This window comes from Sinohyriopsis cumingii, chromosome 14, assembly GCF_028554795.1.
Source record: "Sinohyriopsis cumingii isolate HCF-2022 chromosome 14, ASM2855479v2, whole genome shotgun sequence".
In the NCBI taxonomy this organism is placed as follows: Eukaryota; Metazoa; Mollusca; class Bivalvia; order Unionida; family Unionidae; genus Sinohyriopsis; species Sinohyriopsis cumingii.
Genome location: NC_142974.1, coordinates 100,226,767 through 100,251,956, shown reverse-complemented (window position 1 = coordinate 100,251,956; position 25,190 = coordinate 100,226,767). Strand labels below are relative to the sequence as shown.

The window sequence follows — 25,190 nt, the reverse complement described above, 5'->3', positions numbered from 1 at the left end:
ATAACTAGTTATAAACGATGTGACAAAAAATAAATAAACGCGACTCTGATCTCGATATTGAAACTATCATGACATTGAAACAACATCAAAATAATCATTGTGCGATCTGTAACATAGTAATGTTGTGGAACACTATTTTTAATAAACCAATACAATTTACCGTAGACAGAATAGTAGTCTTGGGCATACACGCAAAAACGTAATGCTAACCTGTCTTGAATTTAATTGGCGTAGAGGTGCTAGTTTACAAAAGTGAATGCGGTGGTAATCGTGTGTCTTCAGGAATTTTTTGTAATGTTCACGTACAAATCCACGTTGAGTAGTGGTTGAATCTAATCTGTAGATTGCAGGTCTACCAGTGGATCTTACCACGCTAGAAATTGTATGTGTCGTATTACTCCAAATAGGATCAGTTGGTCTTTTATTTACCACCTTCAGGTTCACCAGGTTCATATGAATATCTTTACAGGAACATTATCTAACACTGGTCGTTTTGTATTGAGGTGTGCTTTTTTGTAATCGCATTAATGTGCTTCATTGCAATTGTTCGAGTAGTTTCATTATTTAACGCAGCTGTCACACTTGGTAATCTCGCAACCCATTCGCGGAATCTTATATCTTTGTGAATTATTTCCTTCTCATATTGATATCCAAATAACCGCTCAGAAAGTGTTCGATTAAATCATTCGACAATTGCCTGATCACGATGAATTTCAGTATGTCCTCGTCTAATTTTGACGTTATGCTTTTTCATCAGAGATGATACTACACCTAAAAATTCCTTGCCAGTATCAAGCTGTAGCAACTGTGGCCATCGCAAGGGTCCTCGTTGATAAATTCGTTGCAACGTCAATGAAAGTTAAAGCGTATTAGTATGTTCATTGACGTCTTCCAATGTTAATAGTATCATGTGGTAAAAATGAAATATCTGCTTCATGAACTTCATTAGGAGTGCTGACATCAATATGTGCATGGGGAATATATTTTGTTAGGTGGTGGTAGTTAAATTTGCCATATTGCCTGTCGTGCTAACCATTTCGCAGCAACAGAACGTGTAACATTTGCTGCATCAGCGAGTATATCAATAGCTACCCTACCTTTCCAATATCCCCCTGGGCTATAATAAATCAATTCCATTATTTCAATAAGAGGATGACTAATTACAAGCTCCGAAAAATAATTTACCTTTCATCGCAGATCTTACCAACCAAGTAGCTAATGCTTCTCTGAAAGATTTATTTTTTATAGAGTTTAATGCATGAATTAATTTTACGTCTGCAATATGTCGTTGTTGCTGATCTTTCCTTTTATAAGCTACATCATGAACGTGATATGCTTTATCAATCGCGTTTACAGGATATTCACCAGGTGTTGGTTGATCTTGCTCATCAAGCCGAATATCATGTCGAGTTCCAGGACCGCAATAATTATATCCTGGAAGATGTTTCTCTCCTGGGCATTTAGCCCACAGAGTTCCTGGTAAATTTCCTAATAAAGTAGCGATATCACCACCAATTTGCCTTGACTTGTCAAGGGAGATAAATTTATATTTACTCGTACCACATTTTAAATATTTGCGTGTAAGTGTACGCTTTTTATTTTCTGTTATTATTATTGTTAATTCATGTGTGGGCGTAGGTGCTCTGCATCGAATACAATACAGATCCATACTATTTATAATATCTGTACAACATAGATGTCACTGATTTCTCAGCGACACGAAAACAAGAGCCAGTAAAACATATTTCATCATTACAGAATTATATCAGAATGATAATAATAGGTCCATCTGGTCTGGTAAACCACAATTATTACTTAATTTGATAATGAGATGGCTCAAGTGGGACAAGTTATATTTAGTAGCATCGTCAGTTGATGATCATCGGTGTTATGATGTGCTTAAAGATATTAATTAAAATGCAAAATTGTTACATGAAGATGGCGATGACATTATTAATTTTTTAACCGATATTGATGAAGCACCGTCCGTAGACGATCTTGATGGATGTATTAATAATCTCGTATGATACGATGGCATAATACTTGACAAACAAACAAATCCAGTAAGAATATTTTTTCCAGGCAGACACAAAACACTGATGTTATATATGTTACCTAGAGATAAAGACAGCTACGAAAAGTGATCAGAAATAAGTGTAATATTTTAGTTGTGTTTAACGGTGTTGATACACATACTGTAAGAAACATTCATCAAACCTGGTGTAGTGGACATGATTAGGTTCAAAATCTTCTTTTCGCGAGCGCATGCTACCAAGCATGGATTTATAACAATAAATTTACACGACCCCCGATCACGATATCGTATATGTGTTGATTACATTTTCGGTTGATATAACAGGAGCGCTCATCAGTTATTATGCACTTTTGAGAGAGTGACGTATGTAAAGTGAAGTTGTTTGCATTTAAAACATGCACAATGGAGAGAATGTTGGCATACCTCTATGCTACATTAATGTAATGTGGATGATATTTCTTTGGATATTGTACGTTTGGAAACTGTACATGATTTAAACACACTGCTAACTAAAATGACTGTTCCCTTGTGCTAAAAAATCAGCCTGAATTATGATAAATTACACTATCCATAGCAGCTATCAAAATAGGGAATATTAATTTTGCCAGACTAGAGAAAACCAGATTCTGAAAGTGTAATGAATGAATTACCAAATATATAAAATGTAAAAAAGTAACCGTTTTTGTTTTATACAATTTACCTCTGAAGTTCAGGAAGTGAAAATGACCAGGTGGAGCTAGCACTTGTTTGAAAGGTGCACATCTGGAGTAAGGCCAAGCTGTATACACTATAATCCAAATTACTCCCATCAATCATACACCAAAATGAAGGGAATTAAAGGTTCTTTGAATTATACCTAAGATATACAAGGTCCGTTATAAATAGCCAGTATAACCAGTGAGGAAAGCCGGGGAAATTCATTTTTAAAACAAAATCCTAACCTATGCAAAATACGAAACTACACAGCGCCACCAGTAATGATTTAGTTATAGTAGCAGAGAGGGTGCGACCTTAGTGAAGCGTCACGTGGGTAAACACGCGCGTATACGTTTCAAAAACACTCACGACAAAAAAAAAGTAACAAAATAAACTAACCTAAGTAGAGAAACTCAATGTAATTTAGAAGCTTTGGTTTGGCGTTATTGACCTTATTTTTTTCATTTCCGTAAGGAGCTTTATTTGTTTCAAAAATAACGTTCTTTCAAATGGTCTGTTCGCCCTCTCTGCTGTTCAGAGTAATTATGTAACTTTGTTTGCCAGGGAAGATTATTAACCCTTTAATGACAGCAGTTACAGGGACATCCATTCATATGACTGTGTTTGCAACACATATTTTAGGGACATCCATTCATATGACTGTGTTTGCAACACATATTTTAGGGACATCCATTCATATGACTGTGTTTGCAACACATATTTTAGGGACATCCATTCATATGACTGTGTTTGCAACACATATTTTAGGGACATCCATTCATATGACTGTGTTTGCAACACATATTTTAGGGACATCCATTCATATGACTGTGTTTGCAACACATATTTTAAGGACATCCATTCATATGACTGTGTTTGCAACACATATTTTATATGTTATAAATTGTAATGTATTATTGATTTTTCTCACATGATTCAGATATAAATGTTAAGTTTGTAATCTTTGCAAACTGAGAGTAATATTGTGCTTGGTTTCTTTAGCTCAGTGTTGCATCTACAGTTGTATGCATCTGACAGACACTAACATAAGGTTATTTTATGTTAACTTTTCATTAACAAATCAGTGCGTTTAAATATATGGGACTGGAAAAGTTCATTTCGAATGGTAACATAATATTTAGCTATACAAAATGCATTGCTTATTCTGATAGTTTACTATAAACTAATGAAGATACCTGCATATTCTAAATTTTGGCAGGCCAGGGAACTTTATTTGTGCCCGTTTGGTCTATAGGCTACTAAAACCACATTGTACACGGAATTCCAAACTTGGATAGAAGCAGGAATCTTTAGGTTTGGCTCTTATGTTCTGTAATTTCTGTAGGGTTTGCTTGTTAAACAATATGTAATCCTAGCTATTATTAAAAAAAAGAAAAACACTATAATATAGGAATTATTTGATTAAAACTTTAAATGTAATAAACTTTAAATGTTTAAAGAAACTGTAATTCTATTTATTTTGGCCTGATTCATGGGTGTAATTTGTGATGGACAATATACAGATTGACCGTGCTTGCTCTGTTTTGTCATTTTCACTTGCTAGACATCAAAGGTAAATTATAAACTAAAAAAAAAAAACAAATTTATTTTACCGAAAAAAAATGTTCGCACTGTGTAGCCTACTCTGACAAAATTCCTGTCCCTATTTTAAAACTATTGAAGTGTACTCTGGGCTAACTGTACATGTTTTGATCAGCTGTTGCCTTAGATGGTGTCTGATTTTCAATATTTCCACGTGTAAATAAAATATAGTCACAGGAAAGTAGCATAAAGGTATGCCAATATTTATCACCATTATAAATATTGCAAATGCAAATAATTTCACTTAATACCCGCCCATCTTTCAGAAACACATAGTAACTGTAGAGCAGAAACTTATTAGTACCTGTTAAGTCTGCTATATATCAGTAAATCTTTATTTTAATCAGACTGGAGATTTAAAAGATGTGGTTTAATTTGTTTACGTACACAATTGGACACCAATAAATTGCATATGATGAGTTTTACTGGAAAAGGATTTGTAAATGTTGCAGACATGGATAACAACGATATAGCTTGAAAACTCAGGTTAAGCTCTCTAAAGTTTCAGAAGTCCATATTTTAAAATAAAATAAGTCTGCCTCATTGTTAATATACATGTATTTTTACATAACTAATCCATTATATGAACAGGTGTTCCAATAGAAATTTTGAAAATGGATGACAGATCCATCCAACTGTTTGAAGAGGCTCTAAAAGATGGAAAGGAAACTGTGCACAACATACGTGTCATGGTTGTCGGACACATAGGTGTAGGCAAGACAACCCTGGTCAAGCGACTTCTTGGAGAGGAGGTAAACATTTCCGAGAGACGTAGTACAGAGGGCATAGATGTCTATGTCAATTGCTGTGATGTTTCTTTATCAACCCATGAATGGACAAGGCGATCAAACGGTATGTGGGCATACATAAAAATTGAAGATCTACCACTCTGTATTTTTGCACGTGCCATGAGATGAAACGTATCACGTTAAAGTGTTATCTGTCCATCAATCTTTATTTCCATTCTTCACAATGACAAAGTTTTCCACTACCGATGTTACCAAACTTTGTAAGTAGCTTGAGTTTGGGGCAAGGAACAGACCTATATTTATCCTGGTTTAAAAGGTTTAGCCGCAGGGTTAAGGTCACAGGGCTAATATAGTGAGGAAACTGTTCTCCACCATTCACTACTTTCAGATACTCACAGAAGGGGGAGATTTTAAGTCTCGATATTTATCTTTTACTACAAGTATTTATGTTGTTAGCACATTGCTTATGTTATATGCATAATTATTTCACTTTTAAAATTTTCTTTTTCACCTACATGTATTTGCACGAATGTATACTCTGCTTGTATCTTGTATGCACCTTTTGGCTTTTATTCACCCTATCTTGTATGCTAACCTGCTTTGTAACATAGCTCCACAGTGAGTGGTATCTGTACTAACACCATATAAGCCATTAACCAGGCAGTCTTGGTAGAAGTGCCTGGAGATTCAGGTTAGAAGGATTCTATGTGCTCATTTGTGTGCCCATTTATATGTGCATGTGTTTAGGTTATCATTCTTAACCATGGCTTAAAAAAACAGTTGGTAGTTGGTAAATTAAGGCATTTAAATTTTCTGTCTGACTATTAGTTTTCATAATTTTACTAGTTTGGTTAATCTCGTTATATGTTAAATTGCATTGTGGGAAGGATTAATGAAGATTGAGCAGGACAAGTAAATATCTGAATCTACTAGTAATTCTGGCTACAAAGAAATTTGTTAAATCCTTAGTCTGTGGCTAACTTAAAGACCAAATAATATTATTTTAATACTACATTGTTATTATTATTATTATTATTATTATTATTATTATTAAATGAGAACTTGGATATTATATCTGCCATAAAATCTAGATTCTCCTTCCCTAACCAGGGTGGGTGTTCACAACTAGTATAGTATAATTATACACCATTAAAAATGGGCCTCTCATCTGAGGAAAGCAATGGATGAAGACATTCATTTGAATCCAAACTACACATTATCCATCATATTCCAAGTACAGTTATGCAATATGTTTAGTAGGGGTGTGTTCTTTCTCATACTAGCAAAGCTATTAGGTGTCCAGCTAGCATACTTTAAAGCTTGACAACAAAATCCTCGGAGACGGAGCGTCCGTTCAAGGAAACATATTGGATTCACCATCTTGTCACGCCATATCTATAAAGGTCTAAATTCAAAAGTTGGCGGGGGGGGGGGGGCGGGTTTGAGAGGTCCTTTTATATATTTCCCAACAAGTATAAAGAGGCCTCATATCTAATTGTTCGAGTACCTAGAGGTGTTGTGCTATGTTATGTTCTGATAAATGCTGTGGACTTATTTAGAGTATGTGTTTGTTTTCCTTTGCATTTATCTGAATGTTTTAATATTTTGTTTAATATTTTTGCACGGGAGTTCTGTACTTTGGGATTTGGCTATATGTAAGTTGGATAATAATTTTCTGGTGTTTGTATGATTGGAAGGTTCTTTGTCCATTATGGATCTTTTCCTCTTTTTTTCATAATATTAGAACTTAATTGCATAAATTTTCTTCCTCTAGCTCTTTGTCAAAGACAAGTTTGTAATAGTTTCTCCTCTCTTCGAGTTCCATTTTTTTAATTAAGGCTTCTTCTGACTTTTTTCTTTAATCTTGGCCATTCTATGAAGTCTGTTGTTGTAATGTATGATTTTTGTGTTGCTAGTTTATGTGGTTTCTTATGTGCCATTTGCTGATATTGCTGCTGTTGTTTATATTGTGTTTCTTTCTCTTGCTGCTGTTGTTGTTTCCCACTGTTGTATGTTGGGGCTTTTTTTCTCTTTATGGTTTCTCTTGTTCTTTTAATTGTTGCTGCTTGTTGTTTATGTGGTGTGTTTTGTATTTGTTGTTGTTGTTGTTCCCTTGTTGCTGTTGTTTCTCCTGTTGTTTTATCCTTGTCTTTCTCTGTTGTTGTTGTTTACTGTTTTTGAGATATCGTTATTTCACTCATGCGGATTGTCCTATTTTGTGTTTCTTGCGCTTGTTCTGGGCATTTCATCACATTTGCTGCATTTCCTGTGATGTATGCATCCTCTATACCATGTCTTTACCACTGACTGGAAACCATGTAAAAAATACTTTTTTCATTGTTTTTTTTTTTTTTTTTTTTTTTTTATTTCAAGTGTCCTCATTCCGTTTTTTTATAGGGTATCCCGGGTGGGTATCCATTCTAGCCTTTGTAACTTTGATGTGAAATTTCTTTTCAAAGCGCCCAACTGTGGCTTCTAGTGGGATTCCCATGTGTAAATCAGATATATGTAGTTCTTCTGTTTTCTTCTTGATTTTTCTCTTGATAGTTGCTGGTTCTTTAACTACAGCTGTTTCTCCTCCTATTGATAATTTCCCATATGTTACTATTGGTTCATTTCCTACAGGTCTCAAAATATATCCCGTTTCCTTTCCTATTTAACCCTTCTGCTAATTTTGTGAAGTTTCTGTTTCTTGCATCAAAATACAACCATTATCATTGACATTGGTCATATTTCTATCGGTATTGCAGACAGGTCAATCTCCTGTGTCCCTTTTTTATAACAAGTTTGTAAAAATGGTCCCTCACTTTTCTCTATTCTTTTAGTGTCAAAGTACTTTTCCAGCTCCGACAATTCCCTGTTTCTCTGCATTCTTCTTCTGCACTTAAATGACGATTATCGCAATTTTCTATTTGTCCAAAGTAATGTTTCACTATAATGTATGTATTATATTTTCTTTCTGTTACTGCATATTTGCACAGAATTCTATACTGCTTTCAAACTTTTTAGCCCTGTGGACTTATGGGCACTTTGTTTCATTCGTGAATTGACATCAATATTCAAACGTTTTATGTGAACATTCATTAAAATATAATTTCAAAATGTATGATGTGAATGAGAAAGTCTTTATGTTGTGATCAGAATGGCCTCAGTTTTATCATCATTCATCTGTAGCTTGTTACATGTCATCCATGATTTCACATCCGAAATACACCTGTCTACACCTTGGATGGTAGCATCAACTTCAGTTGGGTGGCTAGATTTGTATATTTGGGTGTCATCAGAGTAAAATCGGTGAGACACTGGATGATGATCTATGACACTTGAGAGCGACTGAGTGTACAGAATGAAGAAAACAGGTCCAGGAACTGACCCCTGTGGAACACCACAACATGAATCAACTGGGCTGGAGTGTATTCCATTTGCAGATATAATTTGTGTCCTGTTGACCAAGTAGGAATTGAACCACAGTAAGGCTGTATCATGAATGCCAAATACATGCTGGAGACGGTGAAGTAATATACTATGGTCTATTGTATGAAATGTTACAGACAAATCAAGGAGGGTGAGGACTGTAATCTTTCCGCTATCCAACGCAGAGAGAATGTCATTAACTACTTTTAGAAGAGTATTTTCAGTACTGTGGCAAGGGCGATATGCAGATTGTACATTGCTAAAAAGACTGGTTGAATTTAGATGAGATACAAGCTGGGATATAACAACCTTTTCTAAGATTTTTTATATGAATGGGAGATTAGAAACTGGGAGGTAGGAATGCCGTCCCCTCTGGAGTCAAGCGAAAATGTAACTACTGATACTCAAATAGTTTGCAAGGATTGTTGGTTCATTCTACATGGGTATATTTGGTCAATAACAATTGTACACATGTTAAAATATACCATGAGAGACCGATAAACATTAATGTTCATGATACCGCCTCTACGTAATCGTGTACAAATATCAGCTACCTCATTAATGATTTCTGGGGAATTATTACCGGTTCGGTTTCCTCAAGTCAGAATTTCTAGTCGTTCAACATCATCAAGAACATTATTTGGGCATGGAGTTATAAGGCCACTTCCTTGAGTAGCAATACCACTTCCATTTACTCCTTCTTCCTCAATTGGTTGTTTTACATTTTTATTTTCCTTATTGGTGAAATATTCTTCCATATTTTTCTTTTAAATTGCTGATTCATTTCTTCTTCTCTTTGTCTCCTTTCTTGATTTATGTGTTCAATATACTCGTCTACTTTCTGTTAAAGATGCTAAAATTATTAATATCTTCCCCAGATTTGATTTGTAGTTTATTAGCAGCGATGCGATATATACCCCTTCTCCAATCGACAGCTTTTATATTATTATATATTCGTATTTTACATACTTCTCTCTATCCTAATATCAAAATGCGGTAATATTAATTACTTGGTCTTGGTCCTTGATAGCGGCAATACATTCAGGTATATATTTATCCATTATATCGGTTCTAACTCTTGGCAGAGGTTTTGGTTGAACTACAGGTTGTGGTTGAGCAAGTTCGTCTGGTTGTGTTTGGGCTGCTTGATGACGACCAGCAATATATAAACAGGCAACGTTTCAAGAGCTGTTTGAGCCACATCAGTTGTTGTAAAACTTTTCTACGTTGGTTCGACAATTGGTTTGAATACCTGTTATGTGCCTTCGGCAAATTCCACATGAGACTCTTGACGAGCTTGTAATTTTTGTCTGACAGAATCACGGAGTGGAATATATTTTTTTATTGCCTCTAATCGCTCTCGAGCTAAACTAGCTGTGCGAGATTCTATTATTGATATAATAATGATATAATTACTGAAACATTATAGCAACTGAGAGGTTGCGACCAAAATGAGTGTTCGATGCGCATTAACATTTAAAAAAACATGAACGACAAGGACGAAGTAACAAAATAAACTAACCCAATATGAGAAACTCTCGATTTGGTTAGAGGCTTCGGTTTTGACGTTATTACGCTTATACATTTCATGAATTTTCGCATGGAGTTTGATTTTCATAAATGGACTTTAAAGCAAGTGGTTTGAGCATTGTTTCTGCTTCTAAATGCTTTGTAAAATTTCCTTCTAACTACCAAAGATTGATACATGTTAAAATGAAAAGGACAAAATAAGCCTCTTAAGACGGTTTTAATAATCAGTACAGAAGAATACAAATTAATATTCAGATTGTTCTGAATAAAAGCAAGACTGTACACAATTACGTTTATTGGACATCACTTGTCGACTTGGTTATGTCACATAGTGGGACTGGGATATACGATTGCCGTAATGTGAAGTGAAGAAAACAAATCTAAGAATAACGTTAAGTTGAGAGATAGCAACAGCGCTTTTAGCTGCGTAGGGTTTCGAAATGAGGTTTGTGCAACTATACTAGAGGTAAATAAGGTGTATGTGTACTTTAAAAACTTTCGGATGAATCAGTTTGGAATACGAAACTTTTTAATCTATCATGCCTATAGCAGGACATACTGTTTTGTTCCTTCTTACTGAAAACTGATCAAACATATAGGACAACACCAGCAGCCTAACTGAGACGATCTCGTTAGGCTTGGCAGGTTTGAATACAGTACACAAGCTAGGTGTCTGCATAAGCGGATTCTAACGTTAAAATGCTCAGTTAAGACACGTTTATCTTTCCATTTGAAGAAATGATTTGTTTATGCAACTAAATGTAAATTTCAGTTCGTTTGATATCCAAGTTTGTGGCTTCCTTTCATGGTGTTGCTCTACAGTTTCGAACTTTGCATCGGGGGTTAATTTTAAAGAAAATGAATTTCTCTGGGTTTCCTCACTGGTTATACTGGATATTTAAAAAAGACCTTTTATATATCAGGTATTGTTCAAAGAACCTTTAATTCCCTTTATTGTGGTATGATTGATGGGTGTATTATGGGTTATATATTGTACACCTTGGCCTAACTCCAGATGTGCACTTTTAAAAAAACTGCTAGCTCCACTTGGTCATTTTTACGTCCTGAACTTCGGAGGTAAATTGAAAAACAACGAGACAATGACTCTTTTTTTACATTGTATGTATTTAGTAATTCATTCATTGCACTTTCAGAAGCTGATATGGTTTAGTCTTGCAAGATTCATTTTCCCTATTTTAATGCACAATTTCGACAAGTACAGTATCCAAAGAAATGTCAGTCACATTACATCAAAGTAGCATAGAAGCGTGCCAACATTCTCTCAAATGTGCATGCTTCAAATGAAAAGAACTTCACCTTACATACATCATTCTCTTAATAGTACATAATAACTGGTGAGCGCACACGCCCCATCCCGTGCATTTGAATTTCTCCACTCCAAACCCAAGAAATTATGAACAAGTTTAAACAGCCATACAATGTTGAACCCTAAGAAATCGCCAGATGGTATATTTTGTCATGGACATGTAATACCTATCTGCGACATTTGTCTAGTGCCATCCCTGGTTGCAGAGATCAGAAGTAGGATAGCTCATACGTAGGATACTGTATCCTGGCACACTGAAATGGCATGAGTGAGTTAATAAATGTATCAGATTGTTGTAGAAATAAAGCTTGCATCTGTCAATGTTTGTCAGTTACCATAGATTCCTTATATTTAACAGTTGAAGACATGAGGTCCGAAGTGTATAATTCATGTTTTAATAGCAGCAATAGATTCTCTGTGCTATTGTCTAGCATTATGCTTTGTCATGTTGAATAAGTGGTGTCCACCTGATGTGAATACATCCTCATTGCTGAGTGGAAATGTTTAGTGTTACGACCAAAGGGATTGTAGTGTGCGAAAAAGTTAAAAGGGTATAAAGTTAAAGATGCGCAGGAAAAATAACAGTTACCAGTGATGTCAGATGATAGGAGCCAGTCAGGTTAGACTTGCAATGAATTTGACTTTCAGACTTGTTTTGTATGCCAGCATTATCACGAATAACAAAGACATGAGGACACATCTTTGAAAAGCAGTATCATTGTGTCACAGGAATGGCTTTGGTGCATTGGTTAAGAAGTTACAGATAGTAGAAAGCCCATATAGGTCTGGTGAGGTCTTGAATGTGAGTCTTTGTAAAATAAATCCCATGTATACTGCCAAAGCAGTATTGGCACATGTGTCCAGCATCTGTATCAAAACCCATAAGGAAATCTACATGTACCTTGTTTAGAAAGTTTTCATTAATTTTTTCTATCACTTTGTTCATGATTGTTGCAATAGTTTGACATTTTCTACTAGAACACTTGTATTCCATTTGCTTACCTTACCTCACGTTGGCTAATTCCAAGAGATTACTCTTACCTGACTAGTAGAATTTCGCCAAAGTTTATGTAGCACCGCAATAAAGTGCTAGTTAGTCTGTATATGTAAGAGACAGTAGAGTGTCAAAGGACACAGATAAAATATGTTCCCCCTCCCCATCTTACCCGATGTCGTTGAGTAGAATAACCGACTTTCTTCTAAAATATTACGTTTCTGTTTACGTGATGAAATGTTAATGTTTGGTAATGAATTATTCTGATGTTGCTAACTGTCTGCGATTTAATTATGCGGACCAAATGTCTTCTTCGTAAAGGAAGCGAGCAGTGTGTTGTCACGTGATATGTATGTATGTGTCTGGTACACTGTTTTATTCAAGGTTAAGTTATCTCTGTGTGTGTGTTTGTGTTTGTGTGTGTGTATGTGTGTGTGTGTGTTAATGCACAAATTCTATTTTACCCTATGATGACCCCGTTATGATCTTGACAATTACTAATCAAAGAGAAGAACTCGATAGATCCGTGTAGCACAATATTCTAACATAACATTGTTGAGCCCATTTCCTGTAAACGTCGGCTTTTATAGACAATGATAAAATATTAATCTCAGCGTTACATGTACTTTAGTCAACACATCTTTCAGTAACGGAAACTTGACATTGGGAGACAAGTATCGACGATAGAGGTAATCCGATTACGTACCTTTTGTCACGCTATGAATTCGAGAAAAAAAAGTGGCCGTTCGTGAGAGGAACATTTTACATTTTTGAACTAATTTGCGGGTGGCCGTTCTTGAATACAAACTCGTCGGTGCCAAGGGATTCTGGCCGTAAGAAACGGGTGGCCGCTGGTCGTGGGAGTCGTTCAAGAGGGGACCTAATGCATACTCATAGCAAACAAAATATCTTGTACTGACTATGCCATGTGTTTCACATCGAGACCAGTGACTTTAGATTGGAAACTGATGTGAAGTAACATAATCTTGGTAAATGCCATTACCAAAACCACATATTTTTGTTTTTAGACTAATTTGCATTGTCACGGTTATTTTGATTGGTGAATGCAAATCAAAATACCTTTGTATGTCCAGGGTCTTTTGTTTTCAGACTCTGGTCAGGATTATCGACTGCAGCGTATCGCAAAAGTCCTGAAGGAGCAGCACTCGGTGAAGGGCAAGGTCACTGATGAACAGGTCATAATACCTCTAGAGGGAGACATAACTGAGAGTCTTGCTGATAGTCATGTTGATGTTAAAGACCAAGATGCAGAATTACTAGATCATCATTCTTCTGAGCAGGACATTGACCAGGATCTTTCGTCTGCCACTCGGCAAGTGGGATCCACTGCTCCTCTGCAAGAAGTATCCTCTTCAGCTGTAGCTCAGATGAAACCCACCCAGTCTGAAACAAACACGATATCAATGTTAAAATTGTTAAAAGAAAATGTCAATAAATTAGAAGGTACTGGCGAAAACTCACTTCTGACAATTTGGGACTTTGCAGGCCAGTATGCATTCTACACGACACACCAGACATTCCTGACAAGACGAGCCATATATCTCTTGGTTTCTGATGTCAGTGGACAGGTTACTGATCTTGTCCCTGATGAATGTTATTTTGATAGTGAAGGGATAATGAAGTGCAAAGTTCATGGTAAGTTTTGATCTACTATTTCACTGCCAAAATGAAATAAACAAACTCATTGCTGATAGCTACTTACTGAAATCGTTATTCATAGTTACTTACTACATTAATACAGTCAGAGGACAACTTTATTCCACACTGGAAGGAAGAGATAATAGAAATCAAAAGAGAGCATTTAGAAAACCTTTGTCTTGCCTGAATTGACTGAACCTTGACATTAAAATTACATATACCATAGCATCCAGGTGCATATATGTATGTCTTTCCACATCCAAGATTACCCGCTGTATTTTTGTTTCTACATTTAATTCAGTATTGTTTTATTTTGTCTTCTTTGAGTTTGGAATGTGGCTTCTTTTTGCATCTATCTTTATGTATCTAATAATTGACCTCATTATAATAACTAAGACATGCAGGTCATGGCCAATAAAGAAATAATATCATTATTGCATCTCTGAACAATGGCATCAGTTCTATGCTGCATATCTCAATCAAACTATGTGTATGGCTAACAATTAAGAATATGAAGATTCCTGTTGATTTCAGTCCAAAGGCTGCAGTTACTGTGACAAAAAGAAAAAAAAAAATGGTTTCTGGACAACATTCATTCTACAATCCAGATTTGGAGCAAACTTTATGAATTGTTTGCGATTAGGATAAGAAGAAAACCTAACAGTATTAGGGTTAAAAAAGTAAAGGTGACTATTACTGAAAGTTGAAAATGTTTTTTATCCAGATATTTCATTTACTTACATAAAAAGCTATTAATCTTGGGGCAGGCATATAATGTGCCATTCAAACTATTGTGTATGATTTATTTTCAGAGCTAGTTGAGGTTTGGCTAAACTCAATACATTCATGTGCATCACCTCCTGAAGCTGGCAGCCCCCCTGTGATTTTGGTGGGAACACACGTGGATAAAATTGCACAGGTACAAATTAAGACCAGTAATATCAGTGTTACAAGTTTTTCCTTTAAGCCTATTTATTTAGCTCTGCTTGTTGTTGACCAGAAGAGCTTATGGGATGGCCTTTTGTTCATTTTTTATCTGTCAATCAGCATAAGTTTGTTAATGTTACTTTTCCTGACCTACTTGTATGATTGCTTTGAAACATTACACATTCATCCCATGGAGTGGTTGCTCCTATATGAAAATAGCACTGCTCAGACATTCATTATGGCTGCACATTGGCCATCTTGAAAATCTTGTTATTGCTATATCTCCTGGTTTGGATATTCATATCAACATAGTCTTGCAACTAAACGATTTCTAATTTCCCATATGGCTGCTACATTAGTCATCCTTTAATTTATGTTGTAAGCACTCCTTCTGAATGGAACATGCACCAAAATTCTTTTCAAGATGTCTAGTCGGTCCTAATTGAAATAGTACTGCTCTGATATCCAATATGGTTTCTATGGCACCCATTTTTAAAATCTTATTTCTACACCTCAACATTCTTGCTATTGATATTCGTTGTAAATGGAATTCCGTATTGACTTGGTTTTTACCAGAAGTCTTGAGGGTTTTACCAGAAGGCTTGGGGTTTTACCAGAAGACTTGGTTCTTTTACAAAAGGAATTGGGCTTTTTAGAAGAAGACTTTTGGTTTTACCAGAAGACTTGGGCTTTTTTACCAGAAGTCTTGGTGTTTTTACCAGAAGACTTGGGGCTTTTGCTAGAAGACATGGGGGTTTTACCAGAAGACTTGGGGGTTTTACCAGAAGACTTTGGGGTTTTACCAGAAGACTTGAGGTTTCTACAAAAAGACTTGGGATGTTTACCAGAAGACAAGGGGTTTTACCAGAAGACTTGAGGTTTTAACTAGAAAACCTGAGGTTTTTACCAGAAGACTTGGGATGTTTACCAGAAGACAGCGGGTTTTACCAGAAGGCTTGAGGTTTTTACCTGAAAACCTGAGGTTTTTACCAGAAGACTTGGGATGTTTACCAGAAGACTGGGGGTTTTACCAGAAGACTTGAGGTTTTTACCAGAAAACCTGGGGTTTATACTCGTAAACTTGTGATTTTTACCAGACGACTTTTGGTTTGTACTAGAAGACTTGGGGGTTTTACCAGAAGACTTGGGAATTTTACCAGAAGACTTGGGGTTTTTACCAGAAGTCTTGGGGCTTTTACCAGAAGACTTGGGGCTTTTACTAGAAGGCTTTGGGGTTTTACCAGAAGACTTGGGGGTTTTACCAGAAGACGTGAGTTTTTTACCAGAAAACCGGAGGTTTTTACCAGAAGACTTGAATTTTTACCAGAAGACTTGGGATATTTACCAGAAGACTGGGGGTTTTACCAGAAGGCTTGAGGTTTTTACCAGAAAACCTGTGGTTTATACCAGAAAACTTGTGATTTTTACCAGACGACTTTAGGATTTTACCAGAAGACTTGGGGTTTTTACCAGAAGACTTTGGGTTTTAACCAGAAGACTTTGGGTTTTTACCAGAAGACTTTGAATCTTTACAGAAGGTTTGGGATGTTTACCAGAAGAATTGAGTTTTTATCAGAATATTTGGGGGGTTTTACCAGAAGAATTGTGATTTTTACCAGAAGACTTGGGGTTTTGACCAAAAGACTTGGAATTTGTACCAGAAGACTTGGGATTTTTACCAGAAGACTTGGGTTTTTTACCAGAAGACTTGGGACGTTTACCAGAAGACTTGAGTTTTTATCAGAATATTTGGGGGTTTTACCAGAAGAATTGTGATTTTTACCAGAAGACTTGGGGTTTTGACCAGAATACTTGGTTTTCTTTTTGTCCAAAAGTCTTGCGTTTTTTACCACAAGACTTGGGGTTTAGTTGGACCTAAACAAAAATGATGCTGATCTGACAACCAATATGGCCATGATGATAGGCATGTGCAAAAAGAGAACCTGTGTAATTGTGCTCACAAATAAGCCCTAAATATATTTTTAGGAAACATTTAAGTGAACATAACATACATATTCTTTATGAATTGTCATGCCACTATATTTAAATCATATTACTTGTTGTATTAATCTTGCCAGAGTGCATTTGACCAATAATCTCAAACTGATACTGGTCATATCCATAACCAGCTGTTCCTACATTTCCTGACACAAGAAGACAAGTTAGAGACTTTATGGTGAATGTAGGTAGACATGAACATCAGACCATAATAAAGTTATCTATGTTATGAATCAGGCTTACCCCCCATACTATATTTTGTATCACATTGGTATGGTGTTAGTTTGCATCCTATTTGACATATATTCAGTCTTCATTTGCTTCATTTGACAGAAGCCAGGCTCACACATGGTACTATTGGCCTATAGAAACAGGACTAGACTTTTTAAACATGATGCATTCAAGGAGGATCATATCTTTGCAATATGTGGAGTCACAGAAAAACAAGATCCTATTTGATCACTCCTCTGATGGTATCGTTCGAAAGAATAAATTAAATCTTCCCATAGAATGCATGATTTGTAATAGATAAGGTAATGAAAAGAGATAATGTCTTGTTTATTTTGAGGGGAATCAAAAGATATACCACTATAGCAGTGGAAGATGCTAAATGGCCATTTGACTTCTTTTTTTAGAACAGTATCTCTTAATAAATTTGGACTCTGTTCAAAGCATTAGTACCTATCTAATATATATCAAGTTGTGCGTCATGTCACATGTAACAATATAAACTTCAATAATAAACGGGACACGAGATTTATGCACCTTTAATGTCCTGATGAAATTATCATTCTTATCTAAAATAATTGTATGCTGATTAATATAATATTTACACAATCACGTTTTCATTTAAATATTTAGTAAGTAGCAAATGGTCACTTTTATCTGCGTTTTAATACCATTGTGCGTGATGCATTAGAAAGAAAGAAACCTATGAAAACAAGAAAGACATTTAAAATAAAACAAACAAGTTCCTGACAAGTATGGCACGTTTATCAAAAAAATTCTTCAAAACAAATAACTAAATGGAGTGTGGAAATATGATCTTTTGGAAATGCAGCTGTTAAAATAATTATAGAAAAGAATCACAAAGGTAATTAACGAAACATAATGCATATTCTTTTATTGATGAAGATACATGAATGTGATTCTCCATTTCTGAGAATGATTATGTTTGATATTTGCTTACTGATTGATGAACTCCTTATTTTGCCAAGATAACATATTCACAGGATCTTTTTTTTAAAGAACACCTCTCAGAGCGACGATAATGTGCATGATCCACATAACTGAGACATTGTTAAAACGAACAGAAGTTGGTATTATTTCTTCGTTCATTTGCAAAGCAGCATGTGAACCTAAAATAATGTTGGACAGTATTGTTCCAGTTATCATTTGATTGGTTTGGTGCTTTGCAGCACAGTAACACAAGTAGGTTATTTAGTGCAGTAGGAGTAAAGTACCTTTACCAAGGACACAACACAGTTGCTGTCCCATGCTAATTCAACCGTATGATTTGAACCTGCACCATTTTGTTTGTGAGTCAAGTAAGCTGAGCACTTAGCCATCTCAGCTGCTGTATTATTCCATGCTGCCACATATCATATGCAAGGAACACAGATGGGACATGTCCTGGTCGATCTAACAATAGATCTCCCCAGGAGGATTCCAACCACGTTGATCTGCTTTTCTCTTCTCCAGACAGTGAGAACGAATTTAAACGTTTGATTTGTAAACTTAAAGTTCCTCCAGTTAAAGGGATTCTGAAGGAAAGTGGCGGGTTTTCAGAGAATACTGCTGAATCAGTAAGATCACCACAATGAGTGCTTTAGTGCATCAACGGGACAAATCTTTTTTCTGAATCTATATAGAGGAACAGTAGGCTCCAATTACCGTCAAAGACTACTGCTCCATGATATCTGACACATCCATCATGTTAGATGGGATATCACTAGTAGTGTCAGAATACGTGGTTTTGCCATTTTTGGTAACTGATACTCCTCACAGCCTCTGTCCCACAAGGCATGGATGTTTACGCTAGTATGTATTTGCATAATTTGTAAGTTTGTTTTAATTTTTATATTTCATTATGTACTATTGATAATGAAACATTGTGTGTTGGACTTGACCTTGTCCAAAATCAAGTTACTCTTTCAATTTTTACAAGCAAAATCGTGAGCTTTATTTCACTATGAACGCGGATCTCTTAGTCACTTCATCTCAAACATGTTCCTCTGCTTCAATTATTTTTTCATGTCTGTAACATTGATGGTCCATCATAGTCCTTGTGTTAATAATGCAATCACGCAGTACAATTCCATGACAGGTATACCCTGCCAAGACGGATCCAGGTGCAATATTCACATGCACTTTTAGCCAGTTAAGCTTTTCACTGGTACAATTGTCATACGATTATAAAACAAATCTCTCTTTCCAGAATATTTAAATATCAGGTGATTGAGTTTTGGTGGACTGGCACCCTTTTCATTTAAAAACATACCAATTACGTGGGCACCTTTTGCATCTAACAATCATCTTTGCCCATTAATTGTTACCCAAACAAGTGCATTCTTGTTGAGTAATAATGGGGATCTTTCTTTACTCAACTGAGTCACTGTTGGTGTGAAATAGTTGTCAGTGAAATGTAACCTGGGTGGACACAGTAGTGAATATCACTTCACCATTTTAGAAACAATCTCCGAATGCTTTTGCTCCTGATAGTGTAGTCAATGCTTGAGAGTTTCACAAGCTAATGCTATAACACTTGGCTGACCTCGAGTTGGTATTGGCACGTTAGGGAGGTTCCAAGTATCTATTTGGTGCTTAACAAGATTATATTTGTGTGTACACAAAGGTCTGGTACACCCTCTGATGCAGATATTCATCAACAAGTGGGACAATATCATCATCAACTTTAGCATCCGTGGTCAACTGGTCAAACATCCCGTGAGTAAATTCCACAGCCTCATCACTGTGGTCAGAATCTATCAGATATATACAATAATAAATCTAATCTTAAACATAAATGCTAAGGACCGTCAACATGCATTGTTTTGAATATAATTCCATCTTTAGCTAACTACCACATTGCTGTTGTATATATGAAATATGTAGTACCTTTTCTAGGTTCATTACATATTATTACTCGTTCACCAGGCTTTTTGTTATTTGACGCCATCCTCTATAATAACCATATGTAATAAATAAATATTATTCAGATCGCATGCCATTAGGACACGAGATTTAGGTTTATGAAAACCATTCAAATTCTCAAAAACAATTTGGCCATTGCCTATTTTAAATTCAGTTGTTTCCTCATGTTTGCTGGTCAGCAGTTTTATCTCTATTGTGCATGAACCTACTACATGTGGCTTTTAATGGCACATCTGCGAAATGTTTATCCACATATTGTTTCGCCCCACCATTGATTGTATCAACATAGTCTTTGATAAATGCAACCAACACACCGATATCTCTGATTCCACTATGTTCAGTGATCTCAGCCAGGTTTTTCAAGACAATGCCTCTGGGCCTGATAACAATGTCTTGAATCTCAACATTAGATATTTTAAATTTCCAGTTTTGATTTTCAAACATCACAAGCTCACATGGGTCAATATCAACAACACAACTAGTAAACTCAGTGAAAGTTTATTTGGTGGCAAATCAACGTCAGTACCTTGTCATTGGGCTGAGTAACGTCGTAAATGTTAATAGACATTTATTTAAAAATAAATTTACTTCAATGTGAAATCAATACGTGTTTGCGGTGTTGCTGAATGCTTCAGTAAATGCATTACTTGAATGGTGATGACTGCATATGGGCCCATCCAGCTCGGTTGTCTGACATCTGACATGATACGTATCGACAGTAGCCAAGCTGCGTGCATGTGTTGTTGTTCTTGTAGGGTTTAACACCATTTTTCAGTACAACATAGGCTATACATGGCGGCCAGTATAAATAGTGGAGGAAGAACTCAGCAGAACCACGGAAAGAACCACCAACCCATGATAAGCTATTGGCATGTATTCTCACATACCCACATTGGCGGAATCTGAGACTTGAACGCATGCAGAGGTGAGATGGCAGTGATCATAACTGTGAGCGCTTTGGGCTACTAGTGCCCCCTGTGTGCATGTGTTTTAACTACTATATGACAGTCTTAGACAAACTAACTATACGAATATATATATATATATATATATATATATATATATATATATATATATATATATATATATATATATGTGTGTGTGTGTGTGTGTGTGTGTGTGTGTGTACATACATGAAGCACTTGCAGATGTTCCCACAAACATGACACCTGGATACAAAATCGTCTTTATGTTGATTACACATTTAGATATAAACAACAAAATCAATTCAGAAGAGTCATATATTTGTGTTTATACATGCTTAATCTTCTTCTATGCATACAGCTAATACTCAGTCATTGCTGATGTCAAAATTTGTATGCATTCCTAATTCAGCTTAAACACTGTACACGGTTTTACATCATGGCCAGTGGAAAGTAGACATCACTAACACAGACTCGTTGAAGAATGTTTATGTTTTTAGTTGATTGAAAGGAATCTAAAGTAGCTTGTACACTGTCATGACAAGAGAGAGGCACATTTTTCTCTTCAGTGAATACATTTGCCCAATTGTTACAAAATTCACATAAAGTCAAGACTGCCGGCACCCATTTGTTTTGTCCCGACTTTATTTGTTCTCTATTGTTAGTCATTTCCCCTCCAACTGCCCCGTCTTTGTTATTCTGCAGGACAGCCTTTATCAACTGCTCACAATCTACAATCCTTCTCTCTATGTTGTGACTTGAAGTTAATGCTTGCTCTAAATATATGAATACTTGTGTAACTTAGAACATTTTTGCCACGAATGGGACTTTAATATATTTAATTTTGATGCATCTGCTTCAGATAAATATGATTTTGAATAAAGCCATTTTTTTTACAAAGACATGCTTGTGAAAAGAAGCACCCTTTGACCAAGAAATGCATGAGGAGAGAATCATTTTTACAAAGACATGCATTTTAAAGACAACCACATTTTTACCAATACAGTGTGACCCCGCTATAACACGGAACTTGGGAGCCATAAAACCCGACCGCGTTATATACCAAACCGTGTTATATGCAACCAAGTCAGTTAGCGGAAGAAAATGTACCCCCCCATAAACAATTTGTGTGGGTTGGGTGGGTAAAAAATGCGGGGCGTAAAATACGTGATTTGTCGGCACAGTTACCATCATGAAATGTTGATGCAGATTAAATGAGAAATACACCTGCAGTGAAAACAGAGAAGACATAATATAATAGTTTACTTTATTTAGAGAACCGTGAATTGGTACATATACGTAAATCCTGTTTATATACAAATGTATAGCATGAATAGAGTATCAACACCGTGTACTCACATGCGAACCTCATCATATACATTGAATCCACAATACGAGTGATTCCATCGAAAATATTCACATACAGCTTTAAAATATTGATTAATTTTGTAACATATCATATTCGTCTGAATTTAGTGGAAAAACATAAGACAATCACGTAAAGAATGACGAAGCATATTTACATTAAAGAACGTTCCAAGTCGGTAAAAGTTAGTTTGCGTTTTAAGCAGCTGTTGACATAACCTATTTCCTCTAGAAAAAGGAAACTTTCACAACACTGTTAACGTTGGAAAATGCAGAACTCCATTTTTTTAAGTTTGGTACTGACTTCCTTTGAAGAAAAGTTCTTTGCTGTTATTGAAAGATTGTGCTCGGCTCTTATTGATGAAGGGTGCATGCGCTATTAAAGTCATCGCTAAAGGACAGCATTGGAGAGCCAAACAAATGCCCATTTCTTATTGTGGCGGCAACATCAAATAATTGTATTGCATGATTGAGACGTATTTTTTCCATTTGCTGAGTACGTTTCATAACAAGTCGTTGCTTCAAAGTTAATATGTTTCCTTTGAAATTTCAGCAAACTATTTTATCTGGGTACATTTTTACAAAGCAATTGGCCATCATTTAGACTATTCTAGTTACTGTCCCTCCATGCCTACTGAATAAACCAATAAGTAAGGTAGAGATGCAGGTGTTCTGATAACAGGGATTAATACAGAAAACGTGAGCGTTCTGAAGGATTTAATTCTGAGTGAAACGAAGAGGAATTTTACTTACCATCCACATTCAAATGTCAGTCTTTGTAAATATATTAATTACTAGCGAGCGCCGAAAATCCGATGAAAGATAGATTACGAGACAATGCCTCGTCCGGTTGATCTCTGTTACCAGAAATATCAACAACAAAAAAGCAGATATTTCACAACATACAGAACTCATGCTAGATGCCATGATAAGCGGATTCTGATATAGCAATGCACTGTTTAGACGGTTTGTCAATATGGACAAAGAATTTGTTTATGCAACAACATATAAATTTCAATGCATTTTATATCCAGTTGGCGGCTTCCTCTCATGGGGCCTCTGAATTTCTACACTCCAAACCAGTGGTTGTAAATAAATTTTAAACAGCCAACAATGTCGCCAACAAATAAAAAAGCCACATGGTATATTTTGCAGCCAATAAGGAAAAATAATCCAAGTTTGCGACATTGGCGAAGACCTACGTCATCCCAAAATAAACTTTTTATGCGTTTTTTCTTATTCTTACTTTTAAGAAGAAAAACAATAATTGTTCGTGTACGAGAAAACTATGTATCCTGTACGAGAAAAATACATAAAATTTCAGGAGCCAAGCCACGATCGTCTTATAGTATTCATACGTGATCTCTTCCCCAAAATGATAAGCAGCTTTTTAAATGACTAACCCTCAATATAGTCACCATTGTGGCTATATTACAAATATGGTTATTTATTAAAATGGGTGGCTACATCAATGTGGTGGTTTCTCCAATAGACTACATGTGATACTTTCTTGGTTCTAAATGAAAATGGTGCCAGCCATACAACCAATACGATAGCCACGATGACTATCTCACCAATCTTGTCACTATAATCCCCCTGCATGGATGACCATTGTGACCTGAGATTTTTACTAAAAGACTTCTATTGATGTATACTTTGTCCTGAATGGAAATGGTGCCAAGCTGACATCCAGTATGTGCACCACACTAGATAATTTGAAAATCTTGTTATCACTGAAGAATAAAGGTGGTTTTAATGCTTAGTTGTTAATAGGAAGAAATGGTCTTACCTTGAATTCCTGGTTATTATTGTCACCCAATAGAGTATCTGAGTCAGTCCAAATGAGGGACTCTTGTCTCTGTTACGCTTTTAACACCTCACATCTTTGATACTGTTAACTTTATCAGTGTGGCTTCTGTGCCATCATTTATGCTGAGTAATATGTTTCAAATTATTTTTATGTTGTTTTCAAACTTCTAAGTCTAATTGTCTGGTCTTCCAGGCAATCGAGTGATTTTAATTTTCACTCAGTGGTATGAAAAAACAATTGCCAATTATATTGTTTTGTTTTCTTGCAGATTTTAATAGCACTGTATGATTACAAAGACAATGATCCAGGATATCTGAGTTTCTCAGAGGGAGATAAACTCAGTTTGATAGCAAAATCATATCCAAGATGGTGGCTGGCAAGAAACAGTCTGGGTGAAGTGGGATTAGTTCCCTCCTTTTACATGGAAGTGCAGGTGAGTTTGAAAATATTAGGAACTGTTATTCCAGCCCACATTCAGAAACCACACATGTTTTATCCCATATGTCAAATTTAATTGTTATATATTATGGTTTGTATGCAAAACATTTATATTTCAGTGTATTTATGTTTGATCTCATTTACAATTCACTTTATATGATGACATTGTGAAGGTAAGTTAACCAGTATAATGACTGTTAGCTGTTTAAATCTGTAATCAATTTATTTATGATAGAGTTCCAGCTACTACTTATGTTTAACAAGATCTGTGGAGTTTGTTTTTCTTGTGCAAATTCAATGATCCTCCATTTTACTGATTTTACACATTGGCATGTAGTTCCCTGTGGATTTTTCACTCTTAATCTGTTTATGTCTTGTTGTGCAATATTTTCATCTCTTTGATCTAATGTATACTACTGTTAAAGGTGGAATTATGAAACTTTGTCAGAGGATGCATCTTGATGAGTACTATAATATTATCATAAAAGTAGGTTACTGTGAACCACATTTCATATATGCTGGTTCAGTGTTACATTTTTACTGTTTCATGCTTCAGTCATTACCCTAGAT

General features: G+C 35.7%; 1 protein-coding gene across 1 annotated transcript in view; it reads left to right on the top strand.

The window, feature by feature from the left end:
- LOC149784485 (uncharacterized) overlaps nt 1-25,190 on the top strand; it is a 108,157-nt gene that overhangs the window by 35,313 nt on the left and 47,654 nt on the right. Inside the window, exons 4-7 of the mRNA XM_089932567.1 lie at nt 4,925-5,185; nt 13,458-14,003; nt 14,819-14,925; nt 24,451-24,615. Coding sequence (XP_089788693.1) covers nt 4,925-5,185; nt 13,458-14,003; nt 14,819-14,925; nt 24,451-24,615 — 1,079 coding nt within the window. The remainder of the gene's footprint in view (nt 1-4,924; nt 5,186-13,457; nt 14,004-14,818; nt 14,926-24,450; nt 24,616-25,190) is intronic.